Source organism: Argentina anserina, chromosome 5, assembly GCF_933775445.1.
Source record: "Argentina anserina chromosome 5, drPotAnse1.1, whole genome shotgun sequence".
Lineage (NCBI taxonomy): Eukaryota > Viridiplantae > Streptophyta > Magnoliopsida > Rosales > Rosaceae > Argentina > Argentina anserina.
In genome coordinates this window covers 26,218,743-26,238,288 of record NC_065876.1, presented here as the reverse complement: position 1 = coordinate 26,238,288, position 19,546 = coordinate 26,218,743, and the positions used below count along the sequence as shown (strand labels likewise).

At 36.0% G+C, this 19,546-nt stretch overlaps 1 protein-coding gene across 1 annotated transcript; it reads left to right on the top strand.

Annotated features, from left to right (window-relative positions):
- The first annotated feature begins 15,861 nt into the window (after positions 1-15,861).
- LOC126795835 (clathrin light chain 2-like) lies at positions 15,862-18,841 on the top strand. Its single transcript, XM_050522578.1, is given in 4 exon segments — positions 15,862-15,981; positions 16,561-16,665; positions 17,092-17,247; positions 18,299-18,841. Coding segments are annotated over 4 exon segments (681 nt in total). The 3' UTR covers positions 18,599-18,841.
- The last annotated feature ends 705 nt before the right edge of the window (positions 18,842-19,546 follow it).

Below are 19,546 nucleotides of genomic sequence, written 5' to 3'. Positions count from 1 at the left end.
TATGGAACTTCAGGACCAAGAACTTCTTCATTATCATATGAGAGTAGATAATGGGCTACATAGATCCATATTGAAATGTCGAAGCATTTTCTGCGTGTAATTCGACTAGTGGATTAAGATGCCGTCGACCCTATGCACAAGCTCAAAGCCAAGACAAAATTTCGTCCTCCCTAGGTCCTTCATCTTAAATCCCGACTTTAAATGAGACACGGTCTCTACAATCTCATAAAGAGTACCAATTATGTTCATGTCATCAACGTAAACCGCAACGATGATGAATCCGAAATTTGTATTTCGTATGAACACGCATGGGTAAGACTTGTATAGTTCACTGAGATTTCGTTGTTCTCTTGCATCAAACAAGGTTCCATAACATCCAACGGTAAGACTAAAGTAGATTCATGGACATAGATGTAATCAGAGACAACTTCATATGATGGAAGTTCATCGTTGATGACGTGTTGTGCCTTGGTCATTCGCTTCTTTCTAGGCTTTGAATCCTTAGAGTTTACCGGTCTCCCTCTTTTCCTCTGAGGAGCCGAGGCCGAAGCTACTCCATTCCAGCTTATCTCGGCATCGTCACCACAAGGGGTCTGTGACTTTCTGGAGGTCGATAATGCGTTGCACTTCTAACTCACTTTGAGTAGTGCGGGGATCATAATGAGACATAATGGGGACACACCACGTCAATTCCTAACGTTCATTTGGAATGATAACATTTACATCTCCCCCAAACAACAAGAAGCATGTCTCATTAAAGTGACAATCTGGAAATCTTGAGTAAAGAGATCTCTGGTGGTTGGTTCTAAGTAGCTGACAATCGTTGGGGAATTATAGCCAACATAGATACCTAATCGTCTATGAGGACCCATTTTAGTACGCAGTGGAGCTGTAATAGGCACATAGACGGCACAACCAAATATGCATAAGTGTGAAATATTGAGTTTGTAATCAGTTATCATCTGGTACGCACTAAACACTTGGTTAGCCGCGAGTCTAAAATGAATAAGTGTCGCTGCATGCAACACTGCATATCCCCAAACATAGACCGGCCGGTTAATACCCATAACTATAACCCGAGAAACAAGTTGAATACGCTTGATGGTAGCATTTGCTAAACCGTTCTGTGAATGAACAAGAGGAATGAGATGTTCAACTTCGATACCAATAGACATGCAATAATCATCAAAGGTTTTGGAGATAAATTCTCTAGCATTCTAAAAATGAATGGATTTTGATAGGACAGTTGATAGAGCGTTAATTAGAACGTCTATAATAAACCCTGTAAAACATCATCGTTAGTGTAGAATAAGCATGAATCGTTCTTTCCGGGGAATTGAAGGGAACTCTAAACTTTTAGTGTTAACAAATAATGAGGGGTTTGAGATTGATTATTAACTACTAATGAAAATAAATCATAAATTACTATTTACATGATCGACTTCTCTTTAGCAAACTTAAATCAAATTTACCATTACACCACATAATTACAAGTTCGAACCTATCATGCATTCTAATTCAACCAATTACATACTTTTTAGACACCAATACAATTAGAACCTTAGGGGATCATCTAATCATGCAAAATTTCAATTAACATTTAGATTGACTTAGGGCTTAATCTAAATTTGCATGCAATCGAATTCAATAACACTTAGAATAGAAATCAAACAAGATTACATTTAAGCACTAAATCTTTGTTAGAGACATGTTTCATGTATGGCGTCACCCACCATGGTTTCACATGCAAATTTCCAGAATTTTTACCACTTTTAATCAACACAAACCGAACATACTTAGGGCATGATTCGATTTGTGTCAATATGGTTGATGAATCTAGCACTCAAACACAATCTTAGGGACTGCATCCAAGCACTAAATTCATATGAACATATCTGAAAATTATCTAAAAGTATGAGAAAGATGATTAGAACATATCAATAGAAATACAAACTTATTAATTATAGGAAACCATCAATTTGGCAAATAACCAAAAATCCAATAAAACAATCTGAAAATTTCGATTCTTAATACAAAACAATAATCTCACACAATCATACTACTATCTTCATAGACAAAGTATTGTAAAAAATAAAAAAAACGAACAAACCCGTGGAGATGAGTTGCGAAAATCACACGTTGTAGGCATCATTCAATGATGATTTCGATGGAGATGGAATTTGTATATGGGGGAGAATGGCTTGCTGTTTTGGTGAAGGATGTTTGAGGTAGTATTTTGGTAGAATTTTGGTAGAATTTTGGTTCTTGAATGCAAAGAAGAAGTGATATTATTTGAGAGGTGAAGCCATGTATATATAGAGGAAAGATGGAGGGTTTGAACTTGACTATTTCTTCCTATAATAATGACATGCTTTATCTCCCTAAATCATGTCATGTTTTAGTCCCTAAAACATGTCATGTTTTATTCCTTTAATGATCATCTTCTATTTAATTGTTGCATGACTTGGCTCCATCTCTTTTTCTTTAATTATCTCTTCAATTCAATCTGAAAATAAGAAAATAAAATCATAATTAAGAGATAATTAGTTTCAAAACCTAACAAGGATTCCTAATCAAACTAGGACTCTAGACCAATTATGCGTTTTTAACTCATGTAAGCAAAAAAAATGCTTCTAATACCGCTCAAGACTCTTACTACGACTCAATGACTCAATAGTACAACAATAAGGGCTAGGAAAAGTACAAATTGAGGTAAAAACATGTTAAGAACGTCACACAAAGTGCTCATATCAACTACCCCACACTTGGCTTTTACTAGTCCTTAACAAAATAAAACTAAATAAGACACTAAGTAAAACTAACAAAAACTAAATAATATGCAAGAGAAATGATATTAAGGCATCAAATAACTTGCATATTTCAAAAAATGAAAGTTCTTTGTGAATAACAGAGGAAACCCTCATTTAACAACTAAGTGCACAAATGGACCAAAATCATATGCTCAACTCTTGTGATCATCTCCACAAATCAAGATTTGCTCATTTTAAGAATCATTAGGATCATTAGATAAGGTAAATGTTTAAGCTTAGCTAAAGGCATGGAATATCAAGGAATCACAAAGGTAATCATGCAGACTTAGTAGAGTAAACATCATCATTATGACACCACACACCATCAGGGGCCGAATATAACAAATTGGGCACAATCATCATTCTAACCACAAAGTGAACATGGACAAAGGTCAAGTAAAATTTTTTAGACCTTTAATTACAATTCAACTCCAAATCACAAATAGAAGACAACATAACATTTGTTCCTTTTCTTGCCGAGTTCATAATTCATTTTTTTTCTCGGAAATGCTTGCTTAAAAGCTTGTTGATTCTTTTTTTTTCAAATGTCTTCCACCTCACACTTATTTCATGCAGCATCACAGCATCATCTCAACAAGAATTTTGCCAAGTGCAATAGGACAAGTTAGAGGTAACTATACTAAACATGGAGATAACATAAATGATGAATAAAAGGCTCAATGTAGGCTCAAATGGGGTTCAGCTAAGGGGTTCCAAACATGGCATATATAGCGATACATGGTAGTTGTGATATTCCTAGAAATGGTCCATAAATCCTTTTGAAAATCAGAGCATTTTATGACTTAAAAGTTTCAACAATCACAAAAGTGAGTTCTAGTAAATTCTAGAGTCCATTAAAAGCTATGACACATAGTTATTGAATATACAAAGAATAGTAAGGTTCATGAACAACTACGAAATTTCATATTACATCTCATGAAGAAAGTATATATATGCTAAAAAACTCACATGTTGTTATGGATTTTAAACTGACAAAAATATGTATGTCATAATCAATCAATCCAAATCTCACATGTTCATACCAAATCCACATCATTAATAAAACTTACAATTCAATTCTTATGTAATGCAAAACTATCATCTATGTATTTAGAGACATAATCATCCTATACTTTAGGGGCATCCTAAGACTCAATTGACTCAAATAAAACAAACACATTTTTTTTTACTTTTTTTAAACAGAAACAAACAAACACAAAGCAGACTTGTAAACCTACCCAACACTTAGAAAATTACATTGTCCTCAATGTAAGCTCAATAGTAAGAATCTAATTCACAAACATAGATTAAGATCACATATCAACACATATATAATTCAATCATAAAAGTGAAGCGATTAGAAAATTCAAACTCCAGTAGACGACTCCTCCACAGATACGGTTGAAATGAGTTGCCTCCCATTCAATGCTTGAGTTTTAATCTCAACTGCATCATGACCAAACACATTAGTAACAACAAATGAGCCAACCCAACGCGAACGAAGTTTCCCTGGAAACAACATAACCCTCGAATGGAATAACATAACTTTCTGGCCAACTTAGAACTTCTTTTCTCTAATCATTTTTTATTATTATTTTATATTTTCTTTTATTCTTCATTGTTTTTTTTTGTTTTATTATTATTATTTTAATGTTACGAAATCTACAAGTGTAAAGTATTACTAAGTCTAATTGATTTTATTCACACACAATCCTAACATTTAAGGTATGTGGAGCATATCAGCAAACTGTGCAATGGACATAAACAACCCCAAGTAAGGGTCTTACTTTATTCGATATACCTTAAAAGTTAGAATATTATTTTATTTTGAAACTATATATATATATATATCTATTTATACAAAGTTATTTTCTAAGTTATAAAGCGAGGTGGACGTGCGGCCTAATTATGTCGTCTAGACACAAACTCATTCCTTTGATTCAGAAGGCTGGATATCTAGAATCAGAGATAGTCACAAGGCATGACTCATTTGTTGGACACCACGGGGGCCACATCCTCGAAAGGATGTTTTCCCAATCGACTCCATCACTAAGATGTATATCAGTCTATGGGCCTCTGAGATCCAATTTTGTAAACCTTGAACCAGGGTAATGAAAATAACATGCCCCTTACTCAGCTCTGATTAAATTTGTGTGTTAGACTGCTCACAAAGTATTAATAAAAGCTATCATCAACCCCAAGTGACCTTAGCAAATTACAAATGGAGGGTCTCCCAGAAAGAACGATCCATACATATTCTATACTAATGTTGATGTTTTACAGAGTTTATTATAGACGTTTTCATAAACGCTCTATCATTTTGGCGCCGTTGCCGAGGAATTGAGAAAATGTCAATTTTTTGAAATGTTAATTTTGTATTATATTGTATATTTGTAAAAATAAATTCATGTGAACAGTAATATTCAGTAAAAATAATTATAAGTATTTTTTACATCTTATAAAAAAAGTAAATCTAAGTAAAAACAATTTTACTTTTTTTTTTGTAAAGTGTAAAAATACTTGTAAATTATAAAAAAAAAACTTTATCTTTGTAAAAATAAATTATGTACAGTAAATCGAAAAAATAAAAAAATTAATGTATGTGAACAATATTCGGTAACAGTAAATATAAACGTGAACAGTACTTTGTAAAAAAATTAACTTTGTTTTTATTTTATTCTATATTTTTGTGATAAATGTTTTAATTTTGTTGTAGTATGCATACATGATACCTATTACACTTAGATAAATTTTTAAGAAAACTAAATGTTTATTTATGCTTAGTTTATTGAAAGTTATAAAGTGAATGGAATATGTAAAGTCTATTTTGTTAATATTAGCTAAACTTTTAGTATTAACAAATAATGAGGGGTTTGAGATTAATTATTAACTACTAGTGAAAATAAATCCTTAATTATTATTTACATGATCGACTTCTCTTTAACAAATTTAAATCAAATTTACCATTACACCACATAATTACAAGTTCGAACCTATCCTGCATTCTAATTCGACCAATTACATACTTTTCAGACACCAATACAATTAGAGCCTTAGGGGATCATCTAATCATGTAAGATTTCAATTAACATTTAGATTGACTTAGGGCCTAATCTAAATTTGCATGCAATTGAATTCAATAACACTTAGAGTAGAAATCAAACAAGATTACATTGAAGCACCAAATCTTTGTTAGAGACATGTTTCATGTATGGCGTCACCCACCATGGTTTCACATGCAAATTTTCAGAATTTTTACCACTTTTAATCAACACAAACCGAACCTACTTAGGGCATGATTCGATTTGTGTCAATATGGTTGATAAATCTAGCACTCAAACACAATCTTAGGGACTGCATCTAAGCACTAAATTCATATGCACATATCTGAAAATTATCTAAAAGTATGAGAAAGATGATCAGAACACAATAATAGAAATACAAACTCATTAATTATAGGAAACCATCAATTCGGCAAAGAACCAAAATTCCAATAAAACAATCTAAAAATTTCGATTCTTAATACAAAATAATAATCCCACACAAACATCATATTACAATCTTCATAGACAAAGTATTGTAAAAATTCAAAAAAGAACAAACCCGTGGAGATGAGTTGCGAGAATCACACGTTGTAGGAACCTTGGATGTGTGTCTTCAATGGTGATTTTGGTGGAGATGAAATTTGTATATGGTGGAGAATGACTTGCTGTTTTGGTGAAGGATGTTTGAGGTAATATTTTGGTAGAGTTTTGGCTCTTGAATGTAAAGGAGAAGTGATGTTATTTGAAAGGTGAAGCCATGTATCTATAGATGAAAGATGGAGGGTTTGAACTTTACTCTTTCTTCCTATAATAATGATATGTTTTATCTCCCTAAATCATGCCATGTTTTATTCCCTTAATCATGTCATGTTTTATTCTCTAAAACATGCCATGTTTTATTCCTTTAATGATCATTTTCTATTTAATTGTTACATGACTTGGCTTCATCTCTTTTTCTTTAATTATCTCTTCAATCCAATCTGAAAATAAGAAAATAAAATCATATGTAAGAGATAATTAGTTTCAAAACCTAACAAGGATTCCTAATCAACTACTAGGACTCTAGACCAATTATGCGTTTTTAACTCATGTAAGCACAAAAATGCATCCAATACCGCTCAAGACTCTTACTACGACTCAATGACTCAATAGTTCAATAATAAGGGCTAAGAAAAATACAAATTGAGGTAAAAACATGTTAAGAACGTCGCACAAAGTGCTCCTATCAATAGTCAGGGTGGTGAGCCCTAAGTTTGATGATATCAGCTAATAACTTAGCAAATGCAACATTACATGTGGATAGCAAAGCAACGTGTGACCAACGCATGCATCAACCAATACCATAAAATATCAAAAAGGTCCTCATTCTGGTTGAATAGATCCATAAATGTCACCTTGAATACATTGTAAGAATAAAATGTTCTCGATTGAAGCTTTAGCAAATGAAGGACTTCCTTAAAATTTAGCAAGAGAACATACTTTAGAAAATGAGTGATGGGCATCAGAAATTTCCATGGAGGCATTAGAAATCACGGGATGTATCACAAGATCCTGTTAAGGAGGAGATGCTGCCACCGACAACCTGAATGCTGTGGAGCTGCCGAGAGGGGCAGGCTCGGCCTCACTGTACAGTGCACATGTAGGCACAACTTCACCGTGTGGAGCACGTGTGAGTTGGTCCTCCAGTCGCTTCCGGGACTTGAAAAATGGATTACCATGTGAATTCTTAGGAATTATAATCATCATATCGTGTCCAGGGTGCCCGAGACGGGCATGATAAAGCATATAGGAGTCTGAATCACAAAAGTTGCGTTCAACCGCATATGATTCAAATATTCGAATGGAAGTGAGATACAAACCATTCCCGAAACTCTTCATCTTCTCTAAGACGTGGCACTAGCCTGCTTTCTCAGAGGTAATATAAATATATTCCTTTTCATTCTCAACATAAGTATCGAGGTGAAAACCATTGGCACGTATGTCCTTAAACCTTAGCAAGGTGCGGGGAGACTTCGGAGCATAACGAGGGTTAACGATGTTAAGAGTCGTACCCTTACGCAATATAAAAGAAGCAGTACCTCTTCCTTTAAAGATCGATTTTGAGCCAATCATTGTAGTTATCGAAGAAGTTGAAAATACAAGATCCGTGAACAACTGCATGTGTCGTAGAACAGGGTGGGTGGTTCTGCAATCAGCTAAACACTCGATTTCTCCGCGGGACATCTACAAAATGAAAATTAAGAGAGTCAACGACACACGAAAAATTTTGTACAATACACCGTAGAATATTAAAAGAAAAAGGGATCAGAACAAAGTGTGATTCTATCGAATGTATCACATAGAAATAGTACTACATTCTTCAACTAAAAAGTTAGTAAAACCTGGTATTGAAGCAGTGAAATACCAAACAGTAAACTAGGGTGGTAGAAATTATCCAAAATCAGTGTAACAACACATTTAAAAGTGTCGGTGAGTGTAGATAACAGACTCAGAGAAAATCGAAATATTAACCGGAAAATCATGTCAAAAGAACTCAAAACATGGTGAAATTTGGACAGGGAAAATGTGTCAGCAAAACTGCTGGAAACATGCCCGAAAATGACGAAACAATCGCCGGAAACTGGTGGCGCTGATTGCCAGTAAATCAGTCGGCGGCGGCCGAAGTTATAGGTCCGACAGGGGACGCCTGCAAGAACGAGGTGATGGTGCCGAAAATGCCAAAAAGTGGCCGGAGAGCGGCCAAAAGAACAGCAAAACACCGGAAAACGTTTCGGAAATGCCGGAACAGTAACTGAGTACGGCCAACAGGTTGAAACGACGTCAATTTTTGACGTTCCAAGGTCTGTTTTCCAAATTTTAAGTTTCAAATTCACAACATAGTGCTGTTAGGGTCCCACACTCCCATGTAACCCAAAATTGTTCAATTTAAAACCACATTGTTGTGCAGGTTGATCATCATGCTAAATGTAAGGTAAATAAAATTTTAAAAAAGATCGACTTGTAAACAAGAAATTGAGAAATTTTATTGAATGTCAATTTTTAATACATCACACACAAACTTATAATTGCAAAATCAAAAGACTATTACAAAGTTAATGAAATAGCGGTCAGACAAAACAATATTTGAAATCATAAAATTAGAACGAGGTAAAGACGACTAATTAAAGTCGGGGGTATCCATTATAGGGGTAGATGTAGGGGTGTTAATTGAAAACCAAAAACCGAAAAAAACCGAACCATAACAAAAAAAAACCGAAGAAAAAAAACCCGCACCAAACCGCAAAAAAACCGCACCAAACCGAAAGATTTGGTGTGGTTTTGGTTTGGGATGTTTGGAAACCGAAACCGAACCGAAAAACCGAATATATATATTATAAAGAAATTATATTATTTATAGATATATTTAATATACATAATTAAATATGTTATCGATCGAGACCCAAACTTTATCAAAATTCGGTGAATTTTTTATCATATCTGTACTTATATATGCTGATCACATCCGACGGTCGAAATTTAATAATTTGAATTTTAGATATTGGAACCACATCATGTCTACTAATGTGGTATAACTTGTTTAGTAGTCTTTTTGCAAATGTATGCAGTTGTGAAGCAACTATATCTTATAAATAGAATTTTACAAATCTGTCCGCATGATGCGTTACGTATAGTGAAATATGGTTATGGTAAAAAAATCACATATTTTCGATAACGTTTGTGTCCCGATCGAGGAGGTCAACCCTTTTTACGCTTATTATCCCCTATGAGTAGCCTTATCACTGGAACGTAAAATTTTTGAAAATTTTACACGAGCTGCTACATCACATATATGTGAGAGTGTGTGCATGAAAAAATCCACCAAAACTAGTCAAGAAGGAGGGGGTAAGAACAAATTCACTTAATTAGATGAAATTAAGTTAATGTTGACCACATCGATCGAGACCCAAATATTATCAACATTAGATGAATTTTTTTACCATATCCTTATTTAAATATGCTGATCATATCTGACGGTCAAAATTTAATATTTTGAATTTTAGACATTGGAACCACAACATGCCTACTAATGTGGTATAACTTGTTTAGTGGCTTTTTGCAAATGTATGCATTTGTGAAGCAACTATATATTATAAATAGAATTTTGTAAATATGTCCACATGATGCGTTACATATTGTGAAATATAGTTATGGTAAAAAAATCACATATTTTCGATAACGTTTGTGTCCCGATCGAGGCAGTCAACCATTTTTACGCTTATTATCCCCTATGGGTAGCCTTATCCTTGGAACGTAAATTTTTTTAAAATTTTACACGAGCTGCTACATCACATATATGTGAGAGTGTGTGCATGAAAAAATCCACTAAAACTAGTCAAGAAGGAGGGGGTAAGAACAAATTCACTTAATTAGATGAAATTAAGTTAATGTTGACCACATCGATTGAGACCCAAATATTATCAACATTAGATGAATTTTTTACCATATCCTTATTTAAATATGCTGATCACATCTGACGGTCAAAATTTAATATTTTGAATTTTAGAAATTGGAACCACAACATGCCTAATAATGTTGTATAACTTGTTTAGTGGCTTTTTGCAAATGTATACATTTGTGAAGCGACTATATATTATAAATAGAATTTTGCAAATATGTCCGCATGATGCGTTACATATTGTGAAATATGGTTATGGTAAAAAAATCACATATTTTCGATAACGTTTGTGTCCCGATCGAGACGGTCAACCATTTTTACGCTTATTATCCCCTATGGGCCTATGGGTAGCCCTATTCCTGGAAGGTAAAATTTTTGAAAATTTTACACGAGCTGCTACATCACATATATATGAGAGTGTGTGCGTGTAAGAATCCACCAAAACTAGTCAAGAAGGAGGAGGTAAGAACGAATTCACACTTAATTAGATGAAATTAAGTTAATATTGACCACATTGATCGAGACTCAAATATTATCAAAATTAGATGAATTTTTTACCATATCCGTATTTAAATATGCTGATCACATCTGACAGTCAAAATTTAATATTTTGAATTTTAGACATTGGACCACAACATGCCTACTAATGTGGTATAACTTGTTTAGTGGTTTTTTACAAATGTATGCATTTGTGAAGCAACTATATATTATAAATAGAATTTTGCAAATCTGTCCACATGATGCGTTACGTATAGTGAAATATTGTTGTGGTAAAAAAATCACATATTTTCGATAACGTTTGTGTCCCGATCAAGGCGGTCAACCCTTTTTTACGCTTATTATCCCCTATGGGCCTATGGGTAGCCCTATCCCTGAAAGGTAAAATTTTTGAAAACTTTTCACGAGCTGCCACATCACATATATGTCAGAGTGTGTGCGTGAAAGAATCCACCAAAACTAGTCAAGAAGGAGGGGGTAAGAACAAATTTACACTTAATTAGATGAAATTAAGTTAATGTTGACCACATCGATTGAGACCCAATTTTTATCAAAATTAGATGAATTTTTTACCATATCCGTATTTAAATATGCTGATCACATCTGACGGTCAAAATTTAATATTTTGAATTTTAGACATTGGAACCACAACATGCCTACCAATGTGGTATAACTTGTCTAGTGGTTTTTTGCAATTGTCTGTATTTGTGAAGCAACTATATCTTGTAAATAGAATTTTGCAAATCTGTCCGCATGTTCTTTTTATTTCATTAAGAATCAAGTAGATAGATAAGGAAAGAAACTCCGATTTTCTTTACAAAATAACCGAAAGAGAAACCAATATAAACCAGTGAAAAACCAAACCGAACACAATTGGTTTTTGAAAAAAAAAGTGAAAAACCAAACCGAACCAAACCGAATAAATAGAACGGTTTGGTGTTCAATATCACCTATAAACCGCACCATTCACACCGATTAACATCCCTAGTTGGATGCTTAGCATTGGAAGCAAGGGGCTTGGGCTTCATGGAGATGTGGTGATTCTCGATCTCAGGATCCTCATCCACATAGTTCGATTCAGGTTGTAGAAACTTCTTGTAGGTGGAGTATGCCTTTATCATCACTTACTTGAAAAACCACATTTGAAGCATGGAGACTAACCATTACCGAAATTGGAGGCATGAGGAGGCACACAGCCTCCTTGAGGTTTGGGACGGGGATGACCACCCCTGAGGGTGCGGCACCACCACCATCATGGGTCCAAGTGTTGGACTTGGGCCGAGAACGGCCTAGTTGCCTTCCATAATGAGAATTGTTGCTTTATTGCTGGTATGGAGCGTAGGGCTCGTCAACGGGCCGAGCCGAGTATTCTAAAAAATATGAAGATCCAAGCCCACCCACCTAAAGCGGGCATTGCGGGCTTTTGTGGGCCGGGCTAGGCCAACCTTACGGGCTTTTACGGGCAGGGCCTTGTGGGCTTGTATTAGAAAAAAAACATAATACTCTAATGTAAGGGTTTGAAACAATAAAAGAATTATTAGAAAACATTCTAAAAAAAAAGTCACAAATAAATTCTAGTTTCGAAATATTGTCGATCGACACCAGTAGATGTAATCGATATATATATTTTAGGGACCTTGTAAAAATTTCATCCGTTTTGAACATGGTTTAACCGTCCATACCTACGGTCAACAAAAAAAGAGGCGTTTTGACATAACAAAACCCCATTGACCGGGACTTTGCTAAATGGGTTTCCTGTTGACGACCAAGCACGATCGGTGACAACAATTAGGTGATTTCAAATATGTAAACATCTTTCCGCATTCGTATCTTGATATATTAGTGTTGTTTTTTGTTTATCGGAAATTCCGACAGTTAATGAGGTCCGAATTGGATAAAATTTTAAACGGTCACTAAATATATATACCGATCACATTGGATGGTGTCGATCGATTCCGAGAAGTTTCTTTCATATAGTCGTTTCATAATGCGATAGTTTTATTATAAACCTAATATAAAAGTTATGATACATTAGTGGACACTTCGGTGATTGACAACTTTAATTCGAAATATGGTCGATCAACACCAGTAGATGTGATCGGTATATATATTTAGGGAACCCGTTAAAATTTCGTCAGTTTTAAACATGGTTTAACCGTTTGTACCAACGGTCAACTAAAAAAAGACGTTTTGACATACCAAATGACTTTTTTTAGTGCAATCGTGCAAGATATGTAACAAAAATTAGGTGATTTTCAGATATGCAAACGTCTTTGGGCGTTCCCATATTTGTAATAGGTCATCCCTTAGGGCATATTAGTGGTGTTTTCGATTTACTGAAAATTCCGACGGTCAAACAAGGTCCGAATTGGATGAAATTTTTACAGGGTCACTAAATATATATACCGATGACATCAGTTGGTGTCGATTAATCATGAGAAGTTTCCTTCATATAGTCGTTTCATAATGCGATAGTTTTATTATAAACCTAATATAAAGGTTATGATACATTAGTAGATACTTAGGCGATCGCCAACTCCAGTTTGAAATATGGTCGATCGACACCAGCAGATGTGATCAGTATATATATTTATGGACCCCGTAAAAATTTCATCCGTTTTAGACATGGTTTGACCGTTCGTACTTACGACCAACTAAAAAAGAGGCGTTTTGACATATTGAAACCCAATTAATCGGGGCTTTGCCAAATGATTTTCCTCAGTGCGACCATGCACGATAGATAACAAAAATTAGGTGATTTCATATATGCAAACGGCTTTCGGAGTTAGCATTTTTGTAATGGGTCATCCCTTAAAGCATATTAGTGGTGTTTTCTGTTTAGCGGAAATTTCAACGGTCAAACGAGGTCTGAATTGGATGAAATTTTTACAGGGTCACTAAATATATATACCGATCATAACGGGTGGTGTCGATGGATCCCGAGAAGTTTCTTTCGTATAGTCGCTTCATAATGCGATAGTTTTATTAAAAGTTATGATACATTAGTGGACACTTCGAAAATTGATAACTCCAGCAGATGTGATCAGTATAAATATTTAGGGAATCTATGAAAATTTCTTATGTTTTGGACATTGTTTGACCGTCCGTACCTACGGTCAACTGAAAAAGAGCCGTTTTGACATATTAAATTACCCATTGACCGAGGTTTTGCCAAATGAGTTTCTTTGGTATGACCACACACAATTGGTGACAAAAATTAAGTGATTTCAGATATACAAATGGTTTCCAGTGTTCGCATTTTGGTAATAGGTCTTCCTTTATGACATATTAGTGTTGTTTTCGGTTTATCTGAAATTTCAACAGTCAGACGAGATCCGAATTGGATGAAATTTTTACAGGGTCACTAAATATATATATCGATCATATCGGCTGGTGTTGATCAATCCTCAGAAGTTTTCTTCATATATTTTCTTCATAATGCGATAGTTTTATTCTATATCTGTATGTATAATATTTTATTATTTAGGAGGTTTTTACGGGCCGGGCCTTGTGGGATTTTAGTGGGCCGGGTCGGGTTTCACCCCTATAATCTAAGCCCGGCCCTCTACCCATGGAAGTGGCTTTGGTGTGCTTTCTCGCGGGCCGAGCTGGGTAAAAGCCCATTGGGCTTGTGGGGCTCCGCGAGCTAAATGATGAGACCTAATGGAGCGTTCCTTGATTGATTCTTTTGCTTAGGAGCTTTTCCGTAGTTAGACTATGGCGTAATAATCTTTTTAGTGCCAACAAGTCTATTGTTATTGTTGAGGAGGATCTCAGAATGACTCTCATTCTTTTCCAAGAGATCCATTAAGTCGGCGAAAGTCCAGATCTTCCCTTCCTCTACATGAGTACGGTACGTATGAGTTTGAACCTCATAGTTGATTGGAAACGTGTCCAATGTCTTATTGAGAATATCTAGGTTGGTCTTGATGACACCAACAATGACAATGTCGGATTGCAGGCATAGCATATCCTGATTGAAGTCATCCACTCTCTTATAGTCCAATAGACGGATGTTATCCCATCTAACGGTCAATTCAGGAAAACGTTTATCATGAACGTTGTTGTACCGCAAGAGAAGTTTGTCCCATAATTCTTTAGGATCTTTTACATTCAAGTATTGCCTCTTGAGAGTTGCATGGATGTGATGTCTCATGAAGATGAGAGCTTGAGTCTTGATCATAGGTGGGAAATTAGTAGGATGGTTGGCAAACATGCCTTGGATCCCTCAGCTCTCAAAAGCGAGCTCCGTGTCGAAAACCCAGCGATGGTACTCCTTGCCTTCTAGATTAAGAAGGCCAAATTCCATTCGCGATGGCGACAACATCTACAAAACGAATATGGAATCGATTAGATTCAAGCAATGTTCTAAAAATCCCCGCCTAGGACCGCCTAGGCGGTGCCTAGGTGCCCGGAGAGCCTTGGCCGACTCGATTTTGGGCCAATTAATCCCCGATTAATCCTCTGGGCGCTGGTTTTTAGCTGTCCGCCTGATTAACGCCTAGCGTTTTTTAGAACCTTGGATTCAAGTATAACATGAATTAGAAGGGGTGACGTATATGGTCATAAGAAAAATCAATGCAAACGGTGATACTCACGATCACACCCAAAACAGCGGTGCACTCAGGTGACCACACAAAATCGATTAACTTCCATTTCAAAACAATTGTGACTCCCCTAAGACCGTCACACGAAATACATCGACCAAAGAGAAGAGTGGCGAGTTCCCTCGTTTGGCCTCATCCACGGTATAAGAACGGTGGGAGATTGAAGTAAGGCGAATATTGCCCGATATAATATATTTATACGTTCAAAAGCGGGAACGTTAGTTCATAATTACCTTTGAAGGTGTGGAAAAGGCGAAAGTAGCTTCTCTTGAACGAAGACGTTGTTTGTTAAGTCCGCTTTGCTTGCGTGAATATGCTGGATGAGCAATCTTCAATGCTTTAATGCGGGGTCTTGCGGGGGAAAAAGTTGATTTTGCGGGGCGAATGAGGAGGAAACCTTGCGGGGCTGTGTGCAGGGGCTGTAGGGGGGTTGCGAGCAGAAGCGGTATAGGGCTGTAGGGAGCGACATGCGGGGTTGCGGGCAGGGGCTGTCGTCGACAGGAAAAGATGCCAGTGGCCGGAGACAAGGGCGGTCGGCAGAAAAGAAAATAGGATTTTCTAGGGTTTTAAAAGTTCAAGGTTTTAAGGTAAAGTACGTGATAACGTGATGTAAGATGAAATAACTGTATCTTTATTGAATGATATGAGAACCTATATATAGTTATTACAAAACCACAATCCCGTAGGATTCAGAGTCATAACCTATTGCAGATATGCGAATTTATCTCTAATAGGAAACCTAATAAGATTAAGATATACAATGATAAAATAGTAATTATCCCATAACATTGATATTGATATAATATACATTGATAATTATAGTTAAAGACTAATTACATGACACATGTCGTAGATTTAAAAAATGGACATTCGATGGGAAAAGTTTAGATGATTGGTAAATTTACCAAACAAAGGAACTGAAAAGCTCTCTCATACGCAGCCCTAATCTACCAAAATTGGCGGGACAATAAGCGCGGGAATATATATAACTATATAAGAGGGAAGTCACGGCCCTAAACAAAATAAAGCCCAATTAGTCGCCACCCCATTCCATTTTCACTTCCCACGTCCTAATTCCTAAACAGTTAAAACCAGAGAGATCTCTCTCTGGCTCTTCTACGTGTCAGTCACACCACTCACACACACTCCATGTCCTCCTGTGGCAGTCCTCCTTCACTCTACCCGCTGATGACGCCGTCCCCGCCGCCGGGAACACGTCGTCGTGCCCGTGGCTCAGTCTCCATCTCCGCCGTCGATCTTCGCTGCCGGAGGTGAGGTTTCAGATTCCGCTTCGTTTTGCAATTGAACGATTAAATCTGTAGAGCAGTAGGTTGAATTTGGGTTTTTTTGTGCAATTTAGGTGCAATTATTGGCTCTTGGACCGGTTTGATCTGTATTTTATGTGAGAATGAAGGAAACTTGTGTTTAATGTTTCAGTAGGTTTGAAAAAATCGCATGCCTATTGATTAGTGATTAGGTTTCATATGAGATTGATTCGAAAAGTGTTGCTTTTAAATTGGTTTGATCAGTTCTTTCGATGCGAAAATGATAGAAAAGTTGTTTTAGGCTCATAGGTTTCGAAACATTTCATGCCTATTGAGTTATGAGTACATTATATTGGCCTTTAATGGTTGTGGAGTGAAATCGTGTGAGTTTGTGTGGTAGAGATCTCATACGGCAAAGTTTGTGATATTCAGGCAGAAAATGCAGTTCAGCCAGCAGGGAAGGAGAAGGGAGAATACGAGTTGCGGAGCCAAATCATCGAGGAAGCTGTTAAGTTCAAGGTTGAATTCTACCATAAGAGGAAGATCAGTTCTGAGAATAACAAAGCTGCTAACAGGGAAAAGGAGAAGGTTAGAGCAAGTTAAATTTTCAGAATATTATGGTTTCCTCTATTCTTTGTTTAAATGAGTTCTTGTGTGAATAATGTCTGCTTTTTACTTGGGTGCCTCTGGTTTGAGTGTGGTTGGCACACATGTTAAGATCCTTTAGCTCATACTGATATTCAATTACAGTTACATACTGATACTATTGATTCGCTGATCCATATGCCTGGTTAAGACAGATTGCTAAGAAGAGATGCATCTAGCTGACAAATCATGTCCAAAAAAAATCTTGAATTTATCCTCTGAAAAAGTAATTTTCTCCCCATTAGAACTTGGAGTTATTCTCACTTCATTGAAGTAGCAATCAGAAGTTCAGAATATAGGTTCACTGCGTGAATATTTGCTACACAACATTTCCTTGGTAGCCGTCATTGGAAAAGATATGGTGTTAGTGTTGTACAAACTACAAAGGATAAAAATGGAGTCGTCTTTCACTTAGCTGGGTAAGTCTACCTAGCTGGTTTTGGACAGTTTTTGTGTATTAACTTATATTTAAGTATGTATATTCAGTAAACCTCTACTATATTATGATTATGATTTAATTGTTTCAAGTTCCTATTGCCTTTTCAGTGGGAGATCTAGTTTTGATAATTGGATTCTCGAGGCCTGTATCTTTGAGAATGTGTCACATGGGTGTCTCTGTTCTTGCTAGTTTCCCTCATTTACGAGAATGGATTCTTTTTTACTCTCCCATATTTTTTTTTAAAAAATTTAACAATGCACAAACAAGAATGGGAGAGTTAAATGGTCATATTAGCTTTGCAGAATTCTGAATACCATGGATGAACCATAGGTTTCCATCCTCTGTGCTAGTATCAAATATCCTAACTAGGTTGTTTTGTGTGTATATAGTTTTTGGAGCTCTGGTCTCTTCAACTAAACATTCTGGTTTTTCATTGCCCTTAACTGTAATTTCTTGTACTTTCTCTGGTATCTAGATTGTAAGATATGGTAAATTAGAACTGAGGAGCGATTGATGTTTCTGGTATTATTATATTTCTAAATATCTCTCTCTTAGATGTTTGTTGCCAGTCAAGAGAAGTTTCATACTGAGGTAGACAAGAATTAATGGAAGGCAGTTACAGATCTCATTCCCAATGAGGTGCCAGCTATAGAAAAGAAGGGAGGGAAGAAAGATCAAGAAAAGAAGTCTTCCATAGTTGTTGTGCAATGTCCAAAGCCTGGTAAGCCAACTGAGCTCTCTAGGATGAGGCAGATACTTCTGAAATTGAAGCATAATACGCCTCCTCACCTAAAGCACTCACCACCGGCACCAGCTGCTGTGGCAGCTGCGCTTGGCGCTATAGCTGCTGCCTGATGAGTGTAATCGATGTTCTCTGTCAACTTTCAAGTCAATAACAGAGCAATTTAATTAATACTGTGGAGTTTTTCTTATTTTAGCTAAACTGGAACATAATCTAATGGGCAAATTCAGGAAACCTGTTCTTAAGTTTGTCTTTTAATGTACACTAGTGGCTCTGAAAGATCTCAAAGAACGGATAGACTTGGTTCTATCGGTTTGGTTTTTGGTTACTAAACTACTCATTGCTAATCGAAATGATGACTTGGGTTTTTCTTTTTATAAAACTGGAACTGCACCATTTTGTTAGTTCTTTTCCAATTCAGTTTGATAAGTAATTCTTTTCCGGTTCAGCACAATGGAATGTGGTTTTTCTATTTTTCAGTTCTAGAGAGTTCACCCCCTCAAAAATTTAGTGTTAGTCCTTGACTCATTTTGTTCAATAATTCATTCTTGTTTATACGTAATCTCAAACACAACTCTTAAAAGACATACAATCAAGTATCAACAATGTAAGCTTGCCAATTAAGGTCTTTTCACACTGTATGAATTGGGTGGGAGAACTCCACTAGTTAACTAGTGCCTAGTGCAGGGCTGCTTTTCCAAGTTTCTTCCCTGCACCATCCTGATTACTTCAGTCCACTAGTTAATTTTCTTTATTAAGTCTCAACCATTTCTTCCACCACCATAAACTTTGCGTCTTGATCCATCATAATCCCACAATTTTCCTAATGTCATGGTAAAAACATCACCAGCCTGCGAGCTTCCTGCTGCTTCTGCAAACTCGATAGAAGTCCTAGACGGCTAAAAGTCCTACGTTCATTCAACACATCTGAAATTAGGGTAAAACCTTGGTCAACTTTACTCATACTTGTAGGCAAGAACACTCCCTTTCTCAGTGTGTTTTCTTTCTGTTTAGTATTTCATTTCCTTTGTCAGTAATTCAGTGGATGTAACAATCGGCCA